The following is a 21182-nucleotide window of genomic DNA, read 5'->3' as shown; positions in this document are numbered from 1 at the left end:
AAATTCACGGTATTATAAATGAGTCTGTGAGTTGAAGAACAGTGTAAGAACCAAAATTAGCCACATTCGAATAATCTGAAAACTATATCTGGACCCCAGAGCCACAGTGTATTAAGCCACATGAAAAAACAGTGAACACAATATACTCTGGCTCTAGGGTCCAGATATTTAGAAAGCATAGAACTACACGTTCAGTTGAAATATATCTGAAAATGTAGTTTCAGGATTCGCACTGTTCCTCAACTCACTGATTTAAATGGAGTTTGTAGTATAGATCCCAATATACTTAGCAGTGGAGCTTCAAACACGGTCGCGATTGGACGCCGAGCGCGTTGTGTTACTTAGAAAAAGAGAAAATGAAAAGGGGGAAATCTCGTGTACCTTCAGGTACCCCTCTACAGTAGTTAACCCGCCTAATATGGCTTCGACCGACTAGGACCCAGCGTCAGATCGTATATACATGGATAACGACATCTGAAAAAAGCTACGACGAGGTACAAACACCTCTGCGTCGTATTCTAATTCCGTTTTCGTCTCTCGCTGTTACTTAATATATTAAGATACCTATGTATAGACGCTCTAAGGCTTTGGCAGTGAGTTAACGTCGATTACGCAGCATCCTTCGAGATGCAGGTGTTCCCTGGATTTTCAGCCCCTCTCTGTTGTCCCTTCCCTTGAATTAAGTCGATGTCTCGCCTGATCGTGTTTCGTTGCTCGTCTAGACTCCATCAGGCGCACCCGAAGCACTGACGTCGTCTTCGACGTCTTAGACGAGCGTCTTCAGGATGTACCTTCGCCTTCTTCTGGAATTGCTTAGATGTGGCCCTCTGGAAGGCAGCTGGCCTGCCTCTGTGCACGAACGGCAACAGAACTTCGCGTAGTATTTGTGTGTGCAGTATCTGGCCTTCACGATTAGATCGCACTTCGCGAAGAATGAGTTGTCTTGGCAGTTCGGGTGGATGAAGATACCTGAAGAGAAAGTGAATGGTTTTTTGTGAGATTTAGGAGAAAGTATAGGGAAAGAATCTTGATTCTGTGTTATTATAATTGAATGTGGCGAAGTAAGAAGCAAGTGCATCTTAAAGTGAGAAGAATTTGATATCTTACCAGCAACTTGGATGTCTACGCTGTCAGAGGCTGTTGAGTAATCGTTGGCAGCCTCGCAACGATATCGACCAGAGTCCTCTCTGTTGGCATCACTGATCACAAGTCTGTTCACCTCTGGAAACAGAATTCGAGTGATTCGTTAAGGTGTTTTCTGAGATATAGTGGTTCTTGCGATGAAATACCCACCAGAGATTTGAATTCTATTATTGGGTTGAATTTGAATATCGTCTTTGTACCACGACACTCGTGGAATGGGATAGCCATCGATGTTGCAAGCGATGCTGACGTCGCTTCCCTCGGGGAACTGATTTTGTCCTACCGATATGCTGACGTTGAGAGGAACTGCGATGAGATCAATAGTTCATTAAAGATAATCACAGTCTCATAATTAGCAAACTGAATAAGTAAAAAAGCAATTTTGCAGTAAGAAAAGGTACATAGACCCAGTTTGTCTTCCTGTAATTAGTTAGTATTTTTGCAATGCAGTTAATAGACTTTCAAGCAAATTAGAGAAGCACAGTGTTAGTCATGCAGGCATAGTGAAAGAAAACCAAGTCCAATTGCATCGTCGGTTTATAAACTACTTATAAAATTTATCAGGTGATTTCTAGATTTTATCTTTACTTAAAATCCTGTAGAACTTTTTGCCAGATTTGATAGAACTTGAAGTTTTAATAACTCAAAATCCATTACTAAAAATTTGACATTGCAGTTGGAACACTAAAGAATCAATCAAGTATTCATGCCCTCACCTCTGTACCTAGAGCCACCAGGTTCCATGCTAGTGGTTCCTCCAAGAGGACTTACAGTAGGTATATGCGTCATTCTAGAAGTATAGTAGGGTGCATATGTCTGATTCTCAGCAGTCTGGTTTCTACTGGGTCTGTAAGGGTACTGTGGCTTCTCTGGTTTCTTAGGAGGCTGGACTAGGTATTTAGTGTACTGCTCGTATTCAGGTCTGACATTATAAACAGGACCAACAGCTTGCAGGGTCACCGACCAAGATGCTGCTTTACCAATGGCGTTGAAGGCTTGGCAAGTGTAGACACCAAGAGTCTGCAGTGTTACTGATCGAATCAGAAGAGTGTAATCGGTGTCCTGTTCGTACATCTCAGAGGACAATGGCAACATGCGATCGCCTCGCCACCAGGTGACAAATGGTCTTGGCCAACCCATTGCATAGCAATGGAGAGATATGGGGGAGTTCATGGAAACCGTCAGGTGCGTGTTTGGCTCCCCTATTATGGTCGCTGGTAGTTGCTGCGGGTCTACACAAGATGCAAGCATGCACAGAAGGTAGTTGGACACCGTCACCGAATTGTTAGAGAAGAGGAAGATCGTGAAGTACAGTATACAAACGATCGACGCGTGGATCTCTTAGAAATGAGCTACTTAAGCGGAACAAGTACTTCAGTTTGAAATTAGGAAGACCTTGTCAGATCCATTAGTTTAAATTTTACTAGAAATTCCGTACATGATATTTCTCAAGTTTCATGTTCTTATCATTTCTAGGGGATCCACATTCAAGCACCACAAATATTATTAATGTCAGTGTTTTTCTGAGTGCAATAACTATCAGCTATTAGAAAATAAGACGATCACGTTGGTCAACCCAGTTAGACTAGCTACCACAATCAAGATAGTATTTTTACTGTTACAGTAACTAACATTCACCAAACAATAAATCCATGCCCATCCCATGGTCCTTCAGGCTAACAATATAACTTGGTACGTACCTGTGACCACTAATTGATACTCCAGTCTTACCGGAGGTCCTAGGCCATTGTCAGCTGTGCAGACGTAAGTTCCTCCATCATATCTGTACAGATTGATGATCTGGAGGGAGCCATCGAGGAGTATACGACGCCTGTTCTCTGCAGGTCCGATCTACAGAAAATAAAAATTGAATCACCATCGATAGAGAGTAATTAAATTGTTCCATCATGACGTAAGAGGATATTTCAGAATTCTAGACTTTAGAATTATATAGTTCGATGTCTCACTATTTCTAGTCATTTTTTTAAACTAAAAAATCCTCACCAATGTCGTGTCCTTTCTCCAAGTGATAGCAGGTTTCGGGTTGCCATGCGCCACGCACCTCAGCGTGACGTAACCACCTTCCTGTGCACTGACTCGAGGCTCTTCTGGTTGCTGAATCGAAGCTGGTTCCGCTCCAACTGGCGGAGAGGTGACCCAGGTTCTTAAGGTAGTCACTTCTACTTCTTCAGCAGCAGGTTCAAGGCAAGAGGTGCCACAACCATTGTTGCAGCATTTAGTGTCTCCTCCGCAGTCTGCATCGGTCAGACACTCGTGTTCGCATCTGGTACTGTTCGATACCTTCGGACAGTTGCCTGGTTTCGTAGCTTTACGCAGAAAATATTGTTACAGTCTCATTGGTCAGTGTCAAGGATTACTATAACGCTGAATAAATTAAATCTGATAGTTACTTGATCTGCAGACTCCCTTGTACTCAGTGCCATCCTTGGTGGCGACTAGAGTGATGGCGCATCTGGTTCCATCAGGGCAGATCTGTGTCCTGCAAGGGTCCACACAGCGACATCGCTCGCAGTCTTGAGAATCCACGAAGGCCTCCTTGCCATAAGGACAGCGAATGGTGTTGCATTCCTCGCGAGCTTCCACGCAAGGGTCCTTCGTGTCTCTTCCAGAGTCTACGTCGATCTCGTTAAACTTCGTTGCTGCGATAAAATTTGACGATTAAAGTTATTGACATGGAACGATTTCCTACAAAAAATAAAAATGGAAAAATACGAAAAATATTGAAATAAAATGAAAAAGGAAATAGTGAAAAATATATATCGCAGAGTGAGCATTATTGTACATTTTTGCAGCTAGCTGAATCTTCAAGGGTACATAGGAAAATAGAATTTTCCTATTTGCCTTCAGAGGATATATTTGATAAAATTGTGAGAGAGGATGTTGCTTGGAAAGTGTGGAAAAGCGTAAAGGTTACAAAGTATGTATAATAATATAAAAACTATATAAAATAAAATACAGTGCGGCTCGCAGGTGAATTCACGTGTGCAACTATATGCACCACGTTCAAAGCAGTCAGCTGAAATGTCTAAAAAAAAAACTATTTAAACATTGACGACCATTTCCTCGACTTACTCCTAAGGCAAGTGTTAATGCAAGACTCGAAGGTCTTGAATCTGTTACGATTGCCGCCGCAGCCAGTGTAAATGAACCCACGACAGGTTTGCAGATCATCGTCGAAGTAGAATCTCTTGTAACCGGAAGTGCAGGAGCCGATGTCGACAGGTTCTTTACAGACCGCTGAATCAGCGTTCAAAATTCGTCAGTGTTATTACGAACCAGGTTCACTTTTCCCAAGTAACTGATCTTCGAGTTATCTCGAAAACTTCTCAAGCTCCATTGAGCAAATATAGCTTTTTAATACCACACGAATAAAAAAGCAAAATACTTACACAAATTCGAAAGACTAGTATCATTTCCAGGTGGTACAGGCTCCTCGTGATGAATGCAAATCGACTCGCACTCGGATGCTGTGCTGAACCTGTTCGCGTTGCCCTCACAGCCGCCATATAGAAATTCTCGACAGGTACGGCTGATCGAGTCGTAGTAATATTTCTGGAAAGAGCCTCTGCACTCGCCAGAGTCTGCTGGCTGGTTGCATGTATCTGCAAAAGCACATTTCAGTTTTATTTATATTTTTGTTTCAATTTTATTCTCTTATTTATGCCTGAAACTAAGCTAGATATTCACAGATTTATGTTGTCCAATAAGTCACCCACAAGGAATTCAAAAAATCAGGAATGCAGTGCACTAAACTAAATAGTACTAATAGAGAGTTCTCTATAGAAAAAAGGAACCTAGACGCATAGCGTCAAAAATTGTATTCAATTTTATTATTCCATTTACTGTGGTTCAAGTTTTAAGTTATTGTATTTTTTCACTGCACCAAAAATTCCTAAAATTCTTACCTTGTCCCTGGAATTTCCCGCACAGACGTTCGCATTGCTCCTCCGTCTGGAAACGATTCGCGTTTCCTTCGCAACCACCGTAGATGAACGCCTGACACTGCTGATTTTGTGCATCGTAGTAATAGGCAGTGATATCACCATCGCAAGTGCCAGGATCAACTGGTGTATAACAAATAGGACTCTTCGAGACACCCTCAACTGGAGGTGCTGGCGTAATGGTGACATTGGGAGCAGCTTCTGTTGGCGAGGGCTTCTTCTTGCACTTCCTTTCACAGGTGTCTCGGTCCTGGAAGCGGTTCTTGTTGCCTTGACAGCCGCTGTACTCGAATTCGTAACAGGAATCCGTATGGTAGTCGTAGTAGTACTGTCTGTCGACGCCATTGCAGGGACCAACGACTTTGGGCATGGTGCAAGGATCTGGAAATATGAAATTGATACGTGTTAATTATTTTTTATATAGAGAATTGGAGTCTAAATAAAAATTTATTTTTGGCTTCAAATATAATTATCGAAAATTTTGATCCTTTTTTATCCTCCTCTGTAACTATTCCTACAGAGTGAAATAGTGAATATCAATTTATTATCTTTTTTTAATATTTCTGAATAATAATATTAAGTAAAGTGGGGTACCTTGAACATCTCCACATCGATATTCGCACTCCTCTCTCGAGTTAAAGTTGTTCCCATTGCTCTGGCAACCACCATATCTAAACTGTTTGCAGACACCATCTCTGCTGTCATAGAACCACTTGATTTGTTCAATAGAACATGGTCCATGGGCATCGGGAAGGAAGCAGAAGTCTAGAAAAATTAACACACAAATTTCGTGTAACCTTCTGTATGCTTCAAGCTTTCTGTCAACTTTTTGGTGCATTACCCAGTCTGAATTCTGGCTCTCTTGGAGGAGCAGGTGTAGTGAGCGCAGTTTGGCACCTGCCGAGACAATCCTGCTCAGTTTGGAAATTATTTTCGTTTCCACCGCAGCCACCGTAGTAGAATTGTCTACACTGTTGTTCGTAAGAATCGTAGTACCATCGTTGAGTGTAGTTGTGGCATTCTCCCAACAGCGCGGGCAAGAGACAGGTGTCTTGCTCTGTATTCGAGTTACAGGGGTATTAGAATTAATTGAGCTGTAGTTGACGTGGGGAAACGAAAAATATTCTGTAGATCGAAAAACTTGTGTATCATTCTTTTCCCATAAATTCACTTTTCTACTTGGGAGATTTCAGTTTTCAGTTAATAGTGTAATTTTAGCTATTTTGAATGTTAACTTCTATATTCCTTCTACATATTTTTCGACACTGACAAATATCATTCGTTTCCACGTCACATTATCTACGAAATAAAGCGACGTAGGACACAGAGAGTTTCGTGAAATTTCTGCCAAAGATCGCGTGAAATACATATTTTTTCTTAAGAGAGTAGCGTTGATGCACATTAAAAACACAGCACAAACAGTCGCGTGCATTTGGCGCAAACTCTGAACAAGTTATGCGAAGGAACATTCGCGATTAATGAAAATTCGTGCCGTGAGAACTGTTAATTGTGTCGCAGAATTCGTTATGAAATGAATATTCGTGTTTTAATAGAAGGATTCAGTGATTAGGTGAGTTCTTACCAATCTTAGGTGGGCAATCAGACTCGCATGCTTCTCTAGATTCGAAATTATTTTTATTTCCATCACAACCGGTATAATAGAATGGCATGCACCGATTCTCCGACTGATCAAAGTACCATCGGGATTGCTTCTCCCCGCAGTTACCCTCCGCTCGCGGCAGCAAGCAACTGTCTGTTAATCCCATTGATTAATGTCATGCAGAGTTAGGTATTCTCTCGTATCAACCATTTGCAATTCCATGGCAATAATAGGGTAACAGAAATATCTTATCAGCAAGCAATAAGTAGGAAGAACATGGGAATCGCAAAGGGTTAATAGATTTTGTGTAAATTAATCATAAGTGAATATCTCATTTGAACACCTGAAAGTGTAAATTATTGTAAGCGTTAGTTATTGTAATTCTGGGTCCATTTGAGTATTCTGTCGTGGAAAAAAGTGTGATTTAATTTTTGGTGAATATTTGCGTCGAATTGACAACATCCTATTCATTCATGTCTGATTAGGTTTGAGAGCGCAAGTAGTATAAGTCAATCATTAGGCAGACCGAAAATTCGTACTACTTAACCCTGGCAATTTACTTGGTTTTACTTGTCCCAGATGTTGTCTTTATATTTTCTACAATTTTTCTAAGCCTTTAATACATACTACGTATTACTATCTGCTAATAAATTCTAAATTCATTTTAGATCATCACGTAAATAATGCAAATATGGTAGAATTTATCACCATTAAAACAGTTACAGTATAACTACTCTACTCCATAATTGTCTGATTATTATTCCATGCCTTTCTGTCACCAAAAATGGCAATATCAGAATATTTTACAATTCCCAAAAAAGAATCAGACGTTTAAGAATAAATTTCAAGAAAACTATCAGTTATCTACATTCATAATTCCTCAGGATAACACTAAAAACTTTCCACTTACATTCACTCTAGAAAACACTAATTTTTAGGTACTTAAGTTTAAAGGCACATAAAGCTTCCAATAATAACATGAAAGGGTTAAGACACTACTATCATTTACTCTCACGACTCACTCTCATCACTAGACCATTAAATAGGACATTCAACGCAAATATTCCCCGCCACCAACGAAGGGCCTCGCGTTCCTCCGTCCACCCAGCATCCCTTCCAACGAACGACACAACAGAACAATCGTGTCCGCTCTCGAACAACCCCCAGTTCCAACGAGTCGTTAAGGAAATATAATACAAGTACCATTTGAAATAACCAGTACTGTAATGCGCCAGCATAACGAACAGAAGTGCAGGGCGGTGCTCGCGAAAGGCAACGGTGTGCAGTTGCGAGGAAAACAGGCGACAACGATACTGCAGAGGCGATATAAGTGCGCTCAGCTGGCAAAGAACAAACGAACCAACACCAACGACAAAGTCAAGAACGTCTATCGGTCCACCAACACCCACGCTCGCGACAGAAACGACTTTCGCTTTCTACGGATTGCCAGTGACGCTGTTTACTGTTCACAGCGAAGCATAGAAGCTAGCCTCTCTTCGCAGAGCATTGGCTATCGCGCGTCGCCTCTCGAAATTTTCGTTTCTCGTTTCGGTGACGTTCTTTGCTCTTGAGTCTGGTACCTTTTACGGGGCAGCGCTGCTCGCAGGCAGCACGCGTACGGAATCTATTCGCGTTGCCTTTGCAACCGCCGTAAACAAATTGGCTACACGTCTGACGCGCGGCGTCATAATACCAGCGCAACACCGAGCCCGGACAGGGCCCGGGATCTTTCTCCAGGGCGCACACTTCTCTCAGTTTTACTGCAAATATTTTTTATGCTTCAATTACTGGCCCGATTATGCTCGGCGCGAATGAGGATGAGTGGTGCCGATTAATTTCGGCGGGTGATGGGCGCGAGATTGGCTCACTTTAAGGTAGAGATTTTTGAGAGATGATTCGAATTGGTACCGAGTCGACAATGGATGGTTTAATAATCAAAGGGGTACTAAGTCGCTGGCAACTTGAGAAGATTTACTTCAGATTGCTTGAAAGCTTCTAAAAATTTACGTGGTGATACTTACATATTTGGACCCTAGAAGTAAAGTGTGTTGAGTGGAACAGAGAATAAGTGGACTTAATATAGGCTGGCTCTTAGGTCCAGTTTGATCAAAGTTTCCAGCGCCTTAGCTTTTTCTCAACCAGAAGATATACAATTAAGGTACTTATTTTGATGAGGGGACATTTTCTACAATTTTTTAGTCCCTCTTTCTTAGTATCTCCTTTTTTACAAATAAAAGTCTTTCATAGACTTCTGGATATTCGGGAATTAATACTATGAATTAGTATTTTCATTCCCACTCAAAATTTAATTTAGAAAACCGAGGGATCAAGGGACCATCGTTTTCAATCCCAAAAAGTAAAAATCTGGATTGTATTCTTAACAGGGAAAACGAGTTCAGGCAAGAAAATCGAGCATGATACGTGCTGCCTTTAGAGCCACTTGCTTCAGATACGTACCTCGTCTTCTTCCTGGCTGCAGACATTGCTGATGGCAAGCGATCTCTGTGGCGAAGTTGTTATTGTTTGCTTTGCAGCCACCATATGTGAATTTCTCGCAGGCTTGCGTCTCTGCGTTATAGAACCACTTGGTGAAGTTACCCTGGCAGGGGCCTGGTTCCTTAGGCTGCTCACATGGATCTTGGGTAAATTTGTTCAGTTAAAACTAAACAGTAAAGTCAATGCCTAGAGTCTAGAGATATATGTGGAGATGTGTTTACCAAGATCGTCACGAGTAACGCAAAGCTCTTCGCATTCCTCTCTAGTCTTGAACTTATTCGCGTTTCCAAGACAACCACCGTATACAAACTGGCCACACTGCTTTCTGCCAGTATCGTAGTACCATGTTGGGAAATAGCCCTCGCAGGGTCCAGAGATTTTGGGTAGATAACAGGCGTCTATAAATATAACAACGAGCTCCTAGTAAAAACGGTCTCTATTTTCTAACATTTTAAAGAAGAGTATTAAAAATTCATTTTTTGTAGATGGACATGGCCAAAAAAAGAAGTATCCCCCTCTGAAATAAAAATATTCTTTTTATTGATATGTTTCTTCCTCACCTTTTCCTTTCGGCGAAACGCACACTTCCTTACACTCTTCTTGAGTCTTGAATCGATTATCGTTACCCTCGCAGCCACCATACCAGAATCGCGAGCAGCCACCGTATTCCGTATCGAAGTACCACTTGACAGTGAAGTCCCTGCAAGAACCTCTGTCCCTCTCGAGTGCACAGGCCGCTCCCGGGGTTGATGGAACCGTGAGACAGCCCTCGAAATTCTCTCCCTGCGCTTCTTCCACCCCGTCTGGACAGCAGCCGTACTTCGAGGCGTCGCAAGTACACCCAGCGAAGTTCGGACCCTTGGCTGGAGTTCTGCCATCGGAGCAGCACTTGAATTCCGTATTCTCGCAACCACAGCCTGTGAATTGAGTAAATCGTGGCGTTATTTGACCTCCCACTGGCCTTTACCTTTCGATTTATAACAAAGTGTTACACTCGTGAAGGAAGCTGTCTTTGGGACATAGAGTAGGTGGTGTCTCACAGATTAATCTAAAGAAGACATTATCTATATACAGAAGTTAGCGTTGAATCGAAGAAAAATTTACGAGGTGTTGTAGATTCTATTTTATCAGAATCTAAAAATGAGTAGTAAATTTTGAAGCAAGTATTTAAAGGAGAAATTACTCCCAGAAGTGAATTCTAAACTAAATAAAAAATTATAAAGCATAATACACTTTGTGCTAGAAATCTAAAATTCTATAGTTGGAACTACAGGAGTTTTAAACTAAAGTGTTCTACGAGATGAGAAAAATTTCTGAGCACCTAATTCTATCAGACTTCAATTATTCCTATTCATGATAATAAATAACAGCTCAGGCAATAGATATTTTCTCCCCAATTTGGCATTCAAATAAAACAAGACTAAAGCTTCACTGCTCTTGGTTAATAGTTACCTTGTCCATGAGGTCCTTTAGCAATAGTAACACCATCAGGACAGCATCCAAACTGATAAGTGTAGCATGGACAACCCTCATAATTCGGTCCAGTGGCTGGCGTGAAGCGATTTGGACAGCATCCATTAGGCGTGTACTGGCAGCCGCATCCCTCGTTATTCGGTCCACGTGCCGCGGTGCTGTTATCTGGGCAACAGCCGAATCTCGTGTATTGGCAGCCGCAGCCATAGAAGTCTGGTCCTCGAGCAGGCAGTATATTGTCTGGACAGCACTTGTATGGAGTCGACAAGCAGCAACCCTCTCTATTCGGCCCGTGTGCAGGAGTGACACCATCCTCGCAGCAACCATAAGTGGTATTGTCGCATGGCATACGGCAGCCATAGTTATTCGGTCCCAGAGCTAGTTGCAGTTAGTAAATATTATTGCAATTTAATTGCTATTAGAGCGGCGAGTACAAGAAGGTTTAAGAGATAAGCGAAATGAAAAGACACTATAGTTTTATGAAAAGAAATTGTGGAATAACTGTGGATGCTGTATAGATTAAGCAGATATTTTAAAATAAAAATATGTTTATGAGAAATGACTGGAATAAATGGTTTTTTGCAACCAACCTGGTGAGGTGGAATTGGGGCAGCATCCAAAGTATGACGCAGTGCAGTTTTCAGCGTTAATAACACCACAGCCTTCGAAGTTGGTACCAGTGGCAGTGGAGACTCCATCTGGGCAGCACCCATAAGTCGTGTTCGCGCAATCTTCTTGTATTGTGGTGGTTTCATATTCTTCTGTGATGGGACTGACGGAAGTAATCTCTTCCTCGCAACCTGTTATCGTCACAACAATTATATTTGCTGATATTAGGAACTAGGTTAATTTTTAGAATCCCCAAGTATTGGGTCTTTCCGTAAGTGAATATTACTGTTCTAAGTTTTTTATATGGACTCGAAGAAATAGAAATTTAGTCTAAACGTTAGTCAAATATTAGATTGCCTATAAGAAGACCTAAAAATTCTACAACTCAACGTACCTGCTTCGTCTGGACCAGAAGCTGCCTTGATTCCATCAGGACAGCAACCGAACTCGGTAACATTGCAGCATCCCAAATTATCCTTCCCGCTGGCTGGGGTTTCATTATCTGGGCAGCAACCAAACCTAAAATAACCAACAAAATACATAATGTGTATTGAATACGAGATTACTGTATTAAAATTTCATCTTAAAGTATTAAATATTATATGTATTGATTTATTAATAACTCACTCTGTCTCGTTGCAAGGCTTCTTGCATCCTTCGAGGTCATTACCCTCAGCTGCAGTAACACCATCAGGACAGCAACCAAACAGTGACTCGTCACAATGAGTCTCAGGGCAACCTTTGTTCTCTGGACCAGAAGCTGGCGACACGCCATCAGGACAGCATCCAAACTTGGTTTCGTTACAGGTCTGCGGTGTGGGGCAACCTTGATCAAATGGACCTTCAGCTGGGGTGACTCCATCATAACAGCAACCGAAGGGCGAAGTTTTGCATGTCTTCTTCTTCTTAGGAACCTTGCAGACGCGATGTTTGGGCGTCATGTCTGGACTGATGGTGGTCCAGAATTCGGAAACTGAAACAAAGATACATCATTCGAAATACGATTCGAATTGTAAAAATGATTAAATATTAGTTTAGTAATCGAATAATGAAGCTCACCAAGCGTCCTTTCTGTCATTTCCGTCTCCTCTTCCTCCGTGGATGGTGTCAATCCAGAGACAGTGCTCTCTGTCATCTCAGTCACAGTGCTTTCAGTAGACTCCGTTGGCCCAGACTCTGTGGTCTCCGTGGATTCTGTACTAGCCCCTGATTCTGTCGTCTCTCCAGACACTGTCGACTCTTCTGTCGTTGTTTCTCCAGATTCAGTGGTCATACCAGACTCAGTAGTCATACCAGACTCAGTAGTCATTCCAGACTCAGTAGTCATCTCAGACTCAGTAGACATTCCAGATTCAGTAGTCATACCAGATTCAGTAGTCATACCAGATTCAGTAGACATTTCAGATTCAGTAGACATTCCAGACTCGGTAGTCATTCCAGATTCAGTGGTCATACCAGACTCAGTTGTTTCAGTGGCTTCTGTTGCTCCAGACACTGTAGTGGCTCCAGATTCTGTGGTGGCGCCAGATTCGGTGGATTCTTCGGTGGCCGAGACTTCGGTCGACATCGTAGTCTCTGTTGGTCCCGATTCGGTGGTACCTTCTGTGGCACCTGATTCTGTACTTTCTGTTGACACCGGGGATTCCTCTGTCACTTCCCTGGACTCGTACTCGCCTTTCACTTCCAGTTCCGTGGATGTCTCGACGGTGGACATGGCCACGGTTGATTCTTCGTGCGAATTTAAATATTCAAATCAAATTGGTAGAAAGTGTAAGAGGTGAAAGACATGAATTGTTGTTCTAAGAGAAAGCTATTCGATATATTTGAATGTAATTGTAAGTTACCTGTTTCTTCAGTGACTGTTGAAGCGGTTTCTTCTGTAGATGTACTCTCAGATTCAGAGGAGGAGGTTGTTGGTCCCGATTCCGTGGACTCTGTGGGGCCAGTTGTCTCAGTTTCCATAGACTCTGTTGATGCTGGAGCCTCAGACGTCTCATCTGTGGCGCCTGAACCTTCTGTTGCTCCAGATTCAGTCACTTTTGTTTCTGGACAAATTATTTAGATAATAAATTTAAAGTACCTTGCATAGGATCTCTATTCTAATCAAATGGCAATTTTGAGACTTTTAGCGTAAATTATTTTGCAAGAATAAATCACATGCTTATTTTAAAAGTGACACAATTCAGAAAAAAAAATACATATAATAATTTTTTAGTAACAATTGAAAAAAGTTTAATAAAAACACTTCTATTCAAAATTTTGCTAATTAAGCTTAAAAATTGTGGAGTCTTTTGAAAAGTCCCAATTAGATTACATATGCAAAATGCTTCAATAATTTACCACCAGACACAGTGGTTTCATCTGTCATTTCAACAGTCGTTCCATCGGCAGATCCTTCAACAGTTTCATCCGTGGATTCGCTGATCTCAGTGACTCCAGACACTGTCGAAAATTCTTCTTCCGTCTCTGTCGTTCCACTGCCCTCCACCGTCGTATCAAATTCTCGAGTGAAGGGATCAGTGAAGAGATCAGTATAATCTGTGCCACTTCCTTCCCCACTCCCTGTTTCCCAAGACGATATGTCGCCCCTAGTGTAACCAGCATCGCCGAGCATAACATCGTGCATGTCCTTTGCAGTGGATGAACCGTCTGGCGAACTGAGAGGCGTGGCCTCGGTAAGGTCGAGCATTTTGCTGGATTCCTCTTCCTGGACAGAAATTAGTATAAAATTCATTGAGTAACTTCGAGACCACCAATTTTATCGAGAGCTTAATTTATGAGTTAATTATTCTTAGGTAAAAGGATCTGATTTACAGGAAAAGTTCGTGAAGTAAAATGATAGTGTTAGAAACTGAGAAATAAATACTATATGTGTTCCAGAAGTCTCTGGGAAAGCATTAGCAGCAATGTTTCCTAGAGGACTTCTCACGAGACACGAATAGTATGTACATAGCTTTCTTAATTAGATGTCTGGTTAGCTACGTTCAGGTTCCACTTACTTCAGGCGCCAGACTGGAAGCAACAGTTACGAAGTCTTCGTCTTCGTAGACCTCGCACTCCTCATCCTCTTCAGCCAGATCTTTGACCTTCTCTGCTTGAACTGGGATCATTTCATCTGAAAATCCAGTCATTACTCGAGAAACGGTCATACACCTAAACTTTCTTCCTCTCTTCTAGTAATGACTGTACACATATTTCCAAGATTCCTTCACACTCTTCAGGAACCAGCAATTCAATTAAAACAATCAAATTTGCCTTCTCAAAGACGAAGACCACGAAGACCCCAAAAACTCATAAAAGTACCACTGAACTTATATCGATTCCACTTAGCCCCAAAATCCGTCAGTCACAAACAAATTACCATCGAATGCGCCAACTGGCACAAAGGTACGATCATACACACCTTCCTCGCAGGGCTGCTTGTTGCAATCCTCCGACGAGAACATGATCGCGCTGGGGTCGCACTCGCTGCTCGGCGCCGTCACATTGTCCTTCATGCAAATCACTTTGCGGTTCATGCTGCCGCCGCCGCATGGTTTCGAACACTGGAACGAGGTAAGGTGATTAATGGAAGAAATTTGAGGCGGACGGTTCATGCTAGGCTCGGCGCGAAAGCCGTCGATGATATTAAATTTCTTGAACGGTCGAGGGAACCACGCGTTTCTCGCGGATGCAAATGTGTCTCCCTGTGGGATCGTGATTCGCTGGGAAAATTGATGTCTGGTAAACGCGTGAAAGCCCCGTTTTCCAGCGGGAGCTGCCAGCAGCAGCTTTCGAGCGCTGATCGCCGAGTTTACGTTACCTTGCTCCACGGGCCAGCGAACCATTCACCTTTGCACTCCTCCTCCGCGGTGCAGTTCTTCGTGTCGTTGAATCTCTGGCTCGCGTCGCATTTTTCGTCGGGCACCTTCTTCACCGTCTCCTCGTCGAACGTGCCGCAGAACACCTTGCGCGTCTGCACGCCGGACCCACATTTCGCCGAGCACTGTGTGGGAGTAAAAGCGATCGCGTGTTGACTGTCATTTGCATACCAACCAGCGTGCATTTTTGCTCTTTAAGCGAGCCTTTAAGGATGGTTCATTGTGTGCCTTTTCGATTTTAGATGGATGAGGTTTTCTGAATAGTCAAGCTGAGTATACACCAGCGAGCAGTTCGCGAACACTGTTCGCAAACAATGTCTGCAAATAGTTCACAAACTTTTTATTATTTTTACTCGATTTTTTCACAAACACTAAGAACAGTATAACAGATACGCGAACAGATAATTTTTAGAAAGCTGAATGTCCTTACTGTTCACGAACAGTTCGCGAACTCTTGCGTATTCGCAGCTTGATACGCTGATGGTGAAGTTTGGTTACAGGGATTAGTAAAATTGAGAAATTAGGCAGAGAATCTCGTTATTAATTATATAGATCTGATAGACCTAGATTTTTTCTAGAAGAGAAGAGCAGTATAAGAATTACTTCAATTACTTCTTTGAGGAATATGTGATCAACCATTTTTTGAAAGTTCATTTGCAGTAATAAAATAGAAATTTTGGTTTTAAATGTTTTGATTTTTTATTCAGCTACCTTGCTCCATTGAGAGCCGAACCACAGGAACTCGCAATCCGTTTTGCCCTCGCAATCTCGCGTCAGTTCCGGTTTCTTCTCGGGGTCACACTTGTCATCAGGATAAACAGTACCGTCTTGTGTCGCGCAGTGGGCCGTCCTTGTCTCTTGAGTTAGTCCACACTTATCATCGCACTAAAAGGAGTCCAAAATTCCAGCCTCGATTACGAGAAACGTAAATAGGTCACTTTTTATTGAGACAGGTTATATTTTTAATATCCCTTTGCGAAAAAGCGTGTCTACTAAATGAAGAGGTGCTGTAAGACGTTCTACTTTATATTTTAGAAAAGTGGGGGAAGTATTTGGTTGACGTTGCGTAAGAAATTGTGGACTTACTCCACTCCAATCCGAGGTGACCCAGTCGAGCCCAGCGCAGGGTCTCAATTCGCAAGGTTTTTCACGCTCTGGAACCTCGCCCTCGCAAGCTGCGTCTTCTAACACTTGGATCTTGCCATCAACTTTCTTGTAACAAGTCACCTTCCTCGTTTGCTTGCCGGAACCGCATAGATGATCACACTGTCAATGGAGGTGGTAAGTGTTTTCATTAAGTCATCTTAGAGGTTTAGTTCAAGACACTTGTAATTCAAATTAAAGGAGACTTTGATCCTTATATGATATTATGTGATCAAAGTTAGGCTCTAGTTTTTACTTTCTTTATATTGATTTTTCAATACAGTTAGTCAGAGTTCGAAACTACTTGTAAGGCACATGATCTTACCCCTAGTTAGTCTCCTTAAAGATGTCTAGACTAGTCTCTAGACTAAACTAATATAAAAGGTATTTAATATGATATTTAATATAGAAGGTATTTATTGGAAATTTGGAGGAATTAATTGACTAAAAAATTACAGATTTCCTGAGAACTACTATAAACCATTTTTGATACTAAAATCACAGTAACTGCATCACTGTGCTTTAATTTTAAGACCATATCAGCTGAGAGTTGAAATACCAGCTACTTAAGATAAAAGCGATCCAGTATCACAAGACACATAAAACTAGGAGTACATCTTTCCTAGATCCCAGAATCTCTATGTTCTCCCTATCAAACTCTACCTCTTATCTAATCAATGCACCAGCCAACTCCCCCAATCCCTCATTCACTGTCTAGTGAAAGCATCACCTGTTACCAGGTCCAAGTGGCCACGCACGATATTAAAGAAAACAGAGTCGAGTGGGATGAGTCATACCGGTTTCCAAGGTCCAATATGGAACTGGGGGCACTGTACGTCTTTGTTACACTCCTGGCTAGTTGGCCCTTTCGGTCCCACCTTCTCCAGACACTGGCTATCGTCCACCACCGTCGGTATTCCGCCGGAGATGACCTGCTCGCATTTGATCTCTCTGCTCTGTTCGCCCCCTTCCCCGCAGTGCTTGCTACAAGGACCCCATTCGCCCTCCACCCACACAGGTGGACAGGCCTCCACGTTACACGCCTCTGTGTCAGCTGGTTCCATCTGTGGATCGCAGAGGCTCTCATCCACTGGTTGGCTGTCCCTTCTTCGTACGCAGGCCACTCTCCTAGACTGATAACCTTTTGGAGGAAAGAGTCGCGTCAGGAACTGGACCAACATGATTGGAAAATGTTCAAGAGAGCCTTGATTAATTGGGTCTTAATTACTTGGATCGGTGTTAGGTCTAGGTATCCTTTATTCAGGATTAATGTTAGAAGGGATAAAGACAATTAAGTTACAGTGGAACATTGATTGAGAATGAAGTAAATTGTGATTTAGTAATAAGCTACTGGATATTATAAAATCAATCATCAAGAGGATGCTTCAGATTTGCCATTGAGGCCCTGGAGCATCGAAGCTAAAGTATCTTTTCTGATGGCTAGTATCTTTTAGTACACTATTATTTAATCATAATACCTCAGCCTCAGCTAATTTTCTGCTATATTTGTAGTACCATTATAACGAATTGACGTAATCGTAAATAATTGATACCCAATAAATCAAGGTTCTATTGTGCATTTCTATATTTTCAATTTCTGATTTCAAACTAATTGTACTAGGGTTAAGAACAGTTAAACAATTTACTGTAATTTTTATGAATAATTTAGTATATGGGATGGATTATTTTTAACTAGAACAGTGACGTCTGAGCTCTCTCAGAAATTTGCTTTTGAACATAATCAAGTTTAGTACTCGAATTATCGAACAGACAATTGATCATACTATACGTGCATACCTGTCTGTAATACGAATGGTACGTCGAAAGCGCATTAATTAATAAACGCTCGCGAAGTATCGACCTCATGCAAATTATGCGATCAAATTTGGAACTGATAGTTTCGTATACAGAGCATGGATTACTCGACCATGAATTGCAATCATTACACGTTTAGATAACGAGATTGATGTTGAAAGTGATACCTCCGCCACAGGTCACGCTGCAGCTTGAAAATTCATCGGTGATCCAGGTGTAGCTGTCTGCGTCGGTTTGCTGAGAGAATCTCTTCGGTATGCTGTATTCATAGTGCACCCCAACATTGTGGTCTTGGTAGAGTAACTATAAAGATAGAAATCAATAAAAGTGATAAAACATAGAAGATAAATTGATGGACATGTGTCTACCTTTCGATGAAAGAAAACTTTAGTAAGATGAAAAGTCATGAAAATGGTTCAGATAGTTACCACCACGTAAATTTGTTCAGCCGTAGGTCCCAAAGCAGTGATCATATCAGGCGCCGAAAAACCTTGTGGATCTCTCGAATAGTGAAATATAGTCCCAGCAAATCTCAAGCTTCGTGGGAAGTCTATCCTCCAGTTTCCATTCAGATAATAATGCCCAGTAGTATTTCTAACAGCCAAGTAATTATTCGATGGTTGAATCTCCTTCACGACAATGTTTGTGGCTCCCTTAGGAATCAGCAGGATGTCGATGTACCCTGAGTAAAATTTCGTTAAAGAAAATCAAGAGTCCAACTTCAGTTAACCCTTCACAGGGACACGAAGCTTTAATTTCTTTTAGAAGAATTTTCTAATTTCTCAATAATTGTGAAACGTGTGTATGCCATCTAGCTTAAAGAAGAGAGGCTTTCTAATGACATAATTTTGATTTCCGCCTCCATAGTGCATTTGCAGATAAAAAAGCTCCATCTCTAAAGGAATTAATTTCAAATTGAGTTCAAATGCTCGCAGAATATTTATTCTTGCCTCAACGATTCTCCCAGCTTTCTAAACCCCAATTTCCTACTTTAAAGCGTTGATTAATTAACTAAAAAAGCAACCTACCGACTTGCAGGTCATCATTGTCGAACAAACCGGAAACAGTGTTGCAGTCAGAACCGTCGCCGCCGCATTCCCTACAAGCGTCCTCCTTCAAGTCGCTTCCCAGCATCATGTCGCATCCAACATGCTGGCAATCAAAACAAATTACCGCTTACTCGCCGATCGATATCGCAATTTGTATTACGCCGTCTTACGTCGGCTGTCTCCATAATTATCGCGCCTGCAGACAATAACAACGCGCGAATCATGGATCGTTGACTCACCATGCATTTCCCTTCGACGCAAACGTCGTTCTTCTCTGGTTCACACAAGGTCCCATCGGTTACCGCGAGCTTGTGTCGATAGAAGAAACGCTCGCCACGAGGCATGCAATTTAATTCGCACTTGTTCGGCCCGCCTGTGTAAGGGATCCAGCTGGAAGGAAGAGAGAACCATTTTGTGGAATTAGAAGGTTTCACTCGTAAGCAAGGTTTCACTTTAGAAAAATTATTAATTTTAAAGGTTTGTCGAATCTTTAAACTTTCGAGCTTTCGAATTTTTTTCAAATTTTCAAATGTTTCAATCCTTGAATATTTGGTAATGATGACGCACTTAAAGCTAGTTCATTATTGATCACGCTTCCAAGAATATTGGAAAGTGAATATTAAAATATTTAAGGTGACGAGTTCTGTAAACTGTCAAAGACTCGTTAAAAGACATGTATTACATTTGAGAATCTGTCGTCGTAAGTTGCAAGCTGTCAGAGGAGAGGATTCAAATGATCGCAGGTTTCAGCTCCAGAAGGCCATTAGAACCAATCCAAAGACGAGACATGAGGTTGAACGTTCCAAAATAAATTCAACATCGGCGACAAATTTTCTGTCTATTTTCAGCAAGATTTTGAAATGATATTTTGTATAGTATTCGATACTCACTCGTAGGAGACACCCTCAAACGGAATCCTATTGAACTCAGCGCACTGCTCTGCTCGAAAATCCTTTGCACCCTCTGGACATTCCTGAACAGAGAATTTTTACGTAATAAAATCTAGTAAATATGCAGTGACAAATTGTGACAATTTCAAGTCCTTCCTGTGCCACATGAAAACCTTAGTAAGAAAATAAAATCAGTCAATCCCTTACATTAAGATCTCTTAATATATACAATTATTAATAAGGAATATGTAAAGTTATACGTACTTATACATAAGTATGTATGAGAGATACATATAACTATTAAGGAATAGTGTTATCGACACACAAAATTCGCTAACTCCAAGCAAGGGGAACGAAGCAGGATCTGGAACATGGGAGGTTGACGATAATTACTGGGTCGCGAGGGAACTTCAGAATGAGCCCAGAAAAAAGCCACGATGTGAAAGCTCTCGAAAAGCTAGCGGTTGCGGGTTACGAGTGGCCCTATGTCGTACATTCCCATGTTTTTCTTTCTTCAACCCCTCTTATCTGCACGAGTGCATTCCGCCCTGCCTGTTCCTTCGAGCGTGCTGAGAATAAACGCAAGCATGGGACGATCCCTTTCTTCGCGAAGAAATATACGCAAAAAGAAGGAAATCGTGCTCGAATTAGAAGATGCCTCTCACCATGACACGAAACGCGGAGCAGAAGACAATTCAATCTCAAGAAGCAAGAAATTCAACGAATCATCTCCGCAGACTTCTCAGACCCCTTCATTCAGCCAATTCACTTTACTAGCCTTAAACGAGCCAGCGAGACTCGTCGAATGATCTAAGGATCCTAAATTGGCGAACTTCTCGGGATGCAAGAAGCATTTCACGCTACCAGTAAACGACTTCACCCCAAGGAGTCAGGGAACTCTCATCAGCTGGTGAAAAAGGGTTAACAAACCCGCAGGTGACAAGGGCCGAATAATAAAAGGATCCTCCAAGCCCAATTAATCAAACCCATCCCCGCCATTGTCCTGCACAGAACACGCGGACCGGAACACAATCTACCTCTCATCGATCCACGAGTCAAACAAGCAAACACCATTCTCAATAGCTCCAATGATATCGTGAGAGCCAAACGCTGGTGACCAAACTGAACGTTGTTACGTAGAG

At 41.8% G+C, this 21182-nt stretch overlaps 1 protein-coding gene across 1 annotated transcript; it reads right to left on the bottom strand.

Annotated features, from left to right (window-relative positions):
• Nucleotides 1-439: 439 nt before the first annotated feature.
• On the bottom strand, nucleotides 440-19509 carry Ppn (proteoglycan-like sulfated glycoprotein papilin). Its single transcript, XM_076377436.1, has 34 exons — nucleotides 19390-19509; nucleotides 19130-19253; nucleotides 18530-18783; nucleotides 18269-18404; nucleotides 17084-17427; nucleotides 16230-16409; nucleotides 15855-16028; nucleotides 15086-15268; nucleotides 14687-14828; nucleotides 14283-14398; nucleotides 13624-13984; nucleotides 13128-13328; nucleotides 12343-12936; nucleotides 11911-12256; nucleotides 11678-11802; nucleotides 11265-11474; nucleotides 10654-11052; nucleotides 9762-10118; nucleotides 9423-9599; nucleotides 9163-9342; nucleotides 8286-8465; nucleotides 6688-6858; nucleotides 5947-6162; nucleotides 5700-5870; nucleotides 5070-5486; nucleotides 4554-4766; nucleotides 4237-4401; nucleotides 3555-3803; nucleotides 3148-3470; nucleotides 2844-2994; nucleotides 1860-2375; nucleotides 1294-1449; nucleotides 1108-1221; nucleotides 440-969 (listed from the first exon to the last, which is right to left on the bottom strand). Exons 1-34 carry the CDS (start codon nucleotides 19492-19494, stop codon nucleotides 767-769), a joined length of 7953 nt encoding a protein of 2650 aa, XP_076233551.1. The 5' UTR covers nucleotides 19495-19509; the 3' UTR covers nucleotides 440-766.
• Between the last annotated feature and the right edge of the window lie 1673 nt (nucleotides 19510-21182).

This window comes from Calliopsis andreniformis, chromosome 5, assembly GCF_051401765.1.
Source record: "Calliopsis andreniformis isolate RMS-2024a chromosome 5, iyCalAndr_principal, whole genome shotgun sequence".
Classification (NCBI taxonomy): domain Eukaryota; kingdom Metazoa; phylum Arthropoda; class Insecta; order Hymenoptera; family Andrenidae; genus Calliopsis; species Calliopsis andreniformis.
Note: the sequence above shows the minus strand (reverse complement) of the source record. Positions and strands in the feature narration are given on the sequence as shown.

Coding starts and splice junctions, on each gene's coding strand:
- Ppn (XM_076377436.1), bottom strand. CDS start 19,494: ATGCCTCGTGGCGAGCGTTTCTTCTATCGACACAAGCTCGCGGTAACC. Junction 16,410..17,083: donor ATATTGGACCTTGGAAACCG/GTATGACTCATC, acceptor CTCCATTGACAG/TGTGATCATCTATGCGGTTC. Junction 5,487..5,699: donor TCGATGTGGAGATGTTCAAG/GTACCCCACTTT, acceptor TCATATTTCCAG/ATCCTTGCACCATGCCCAAA.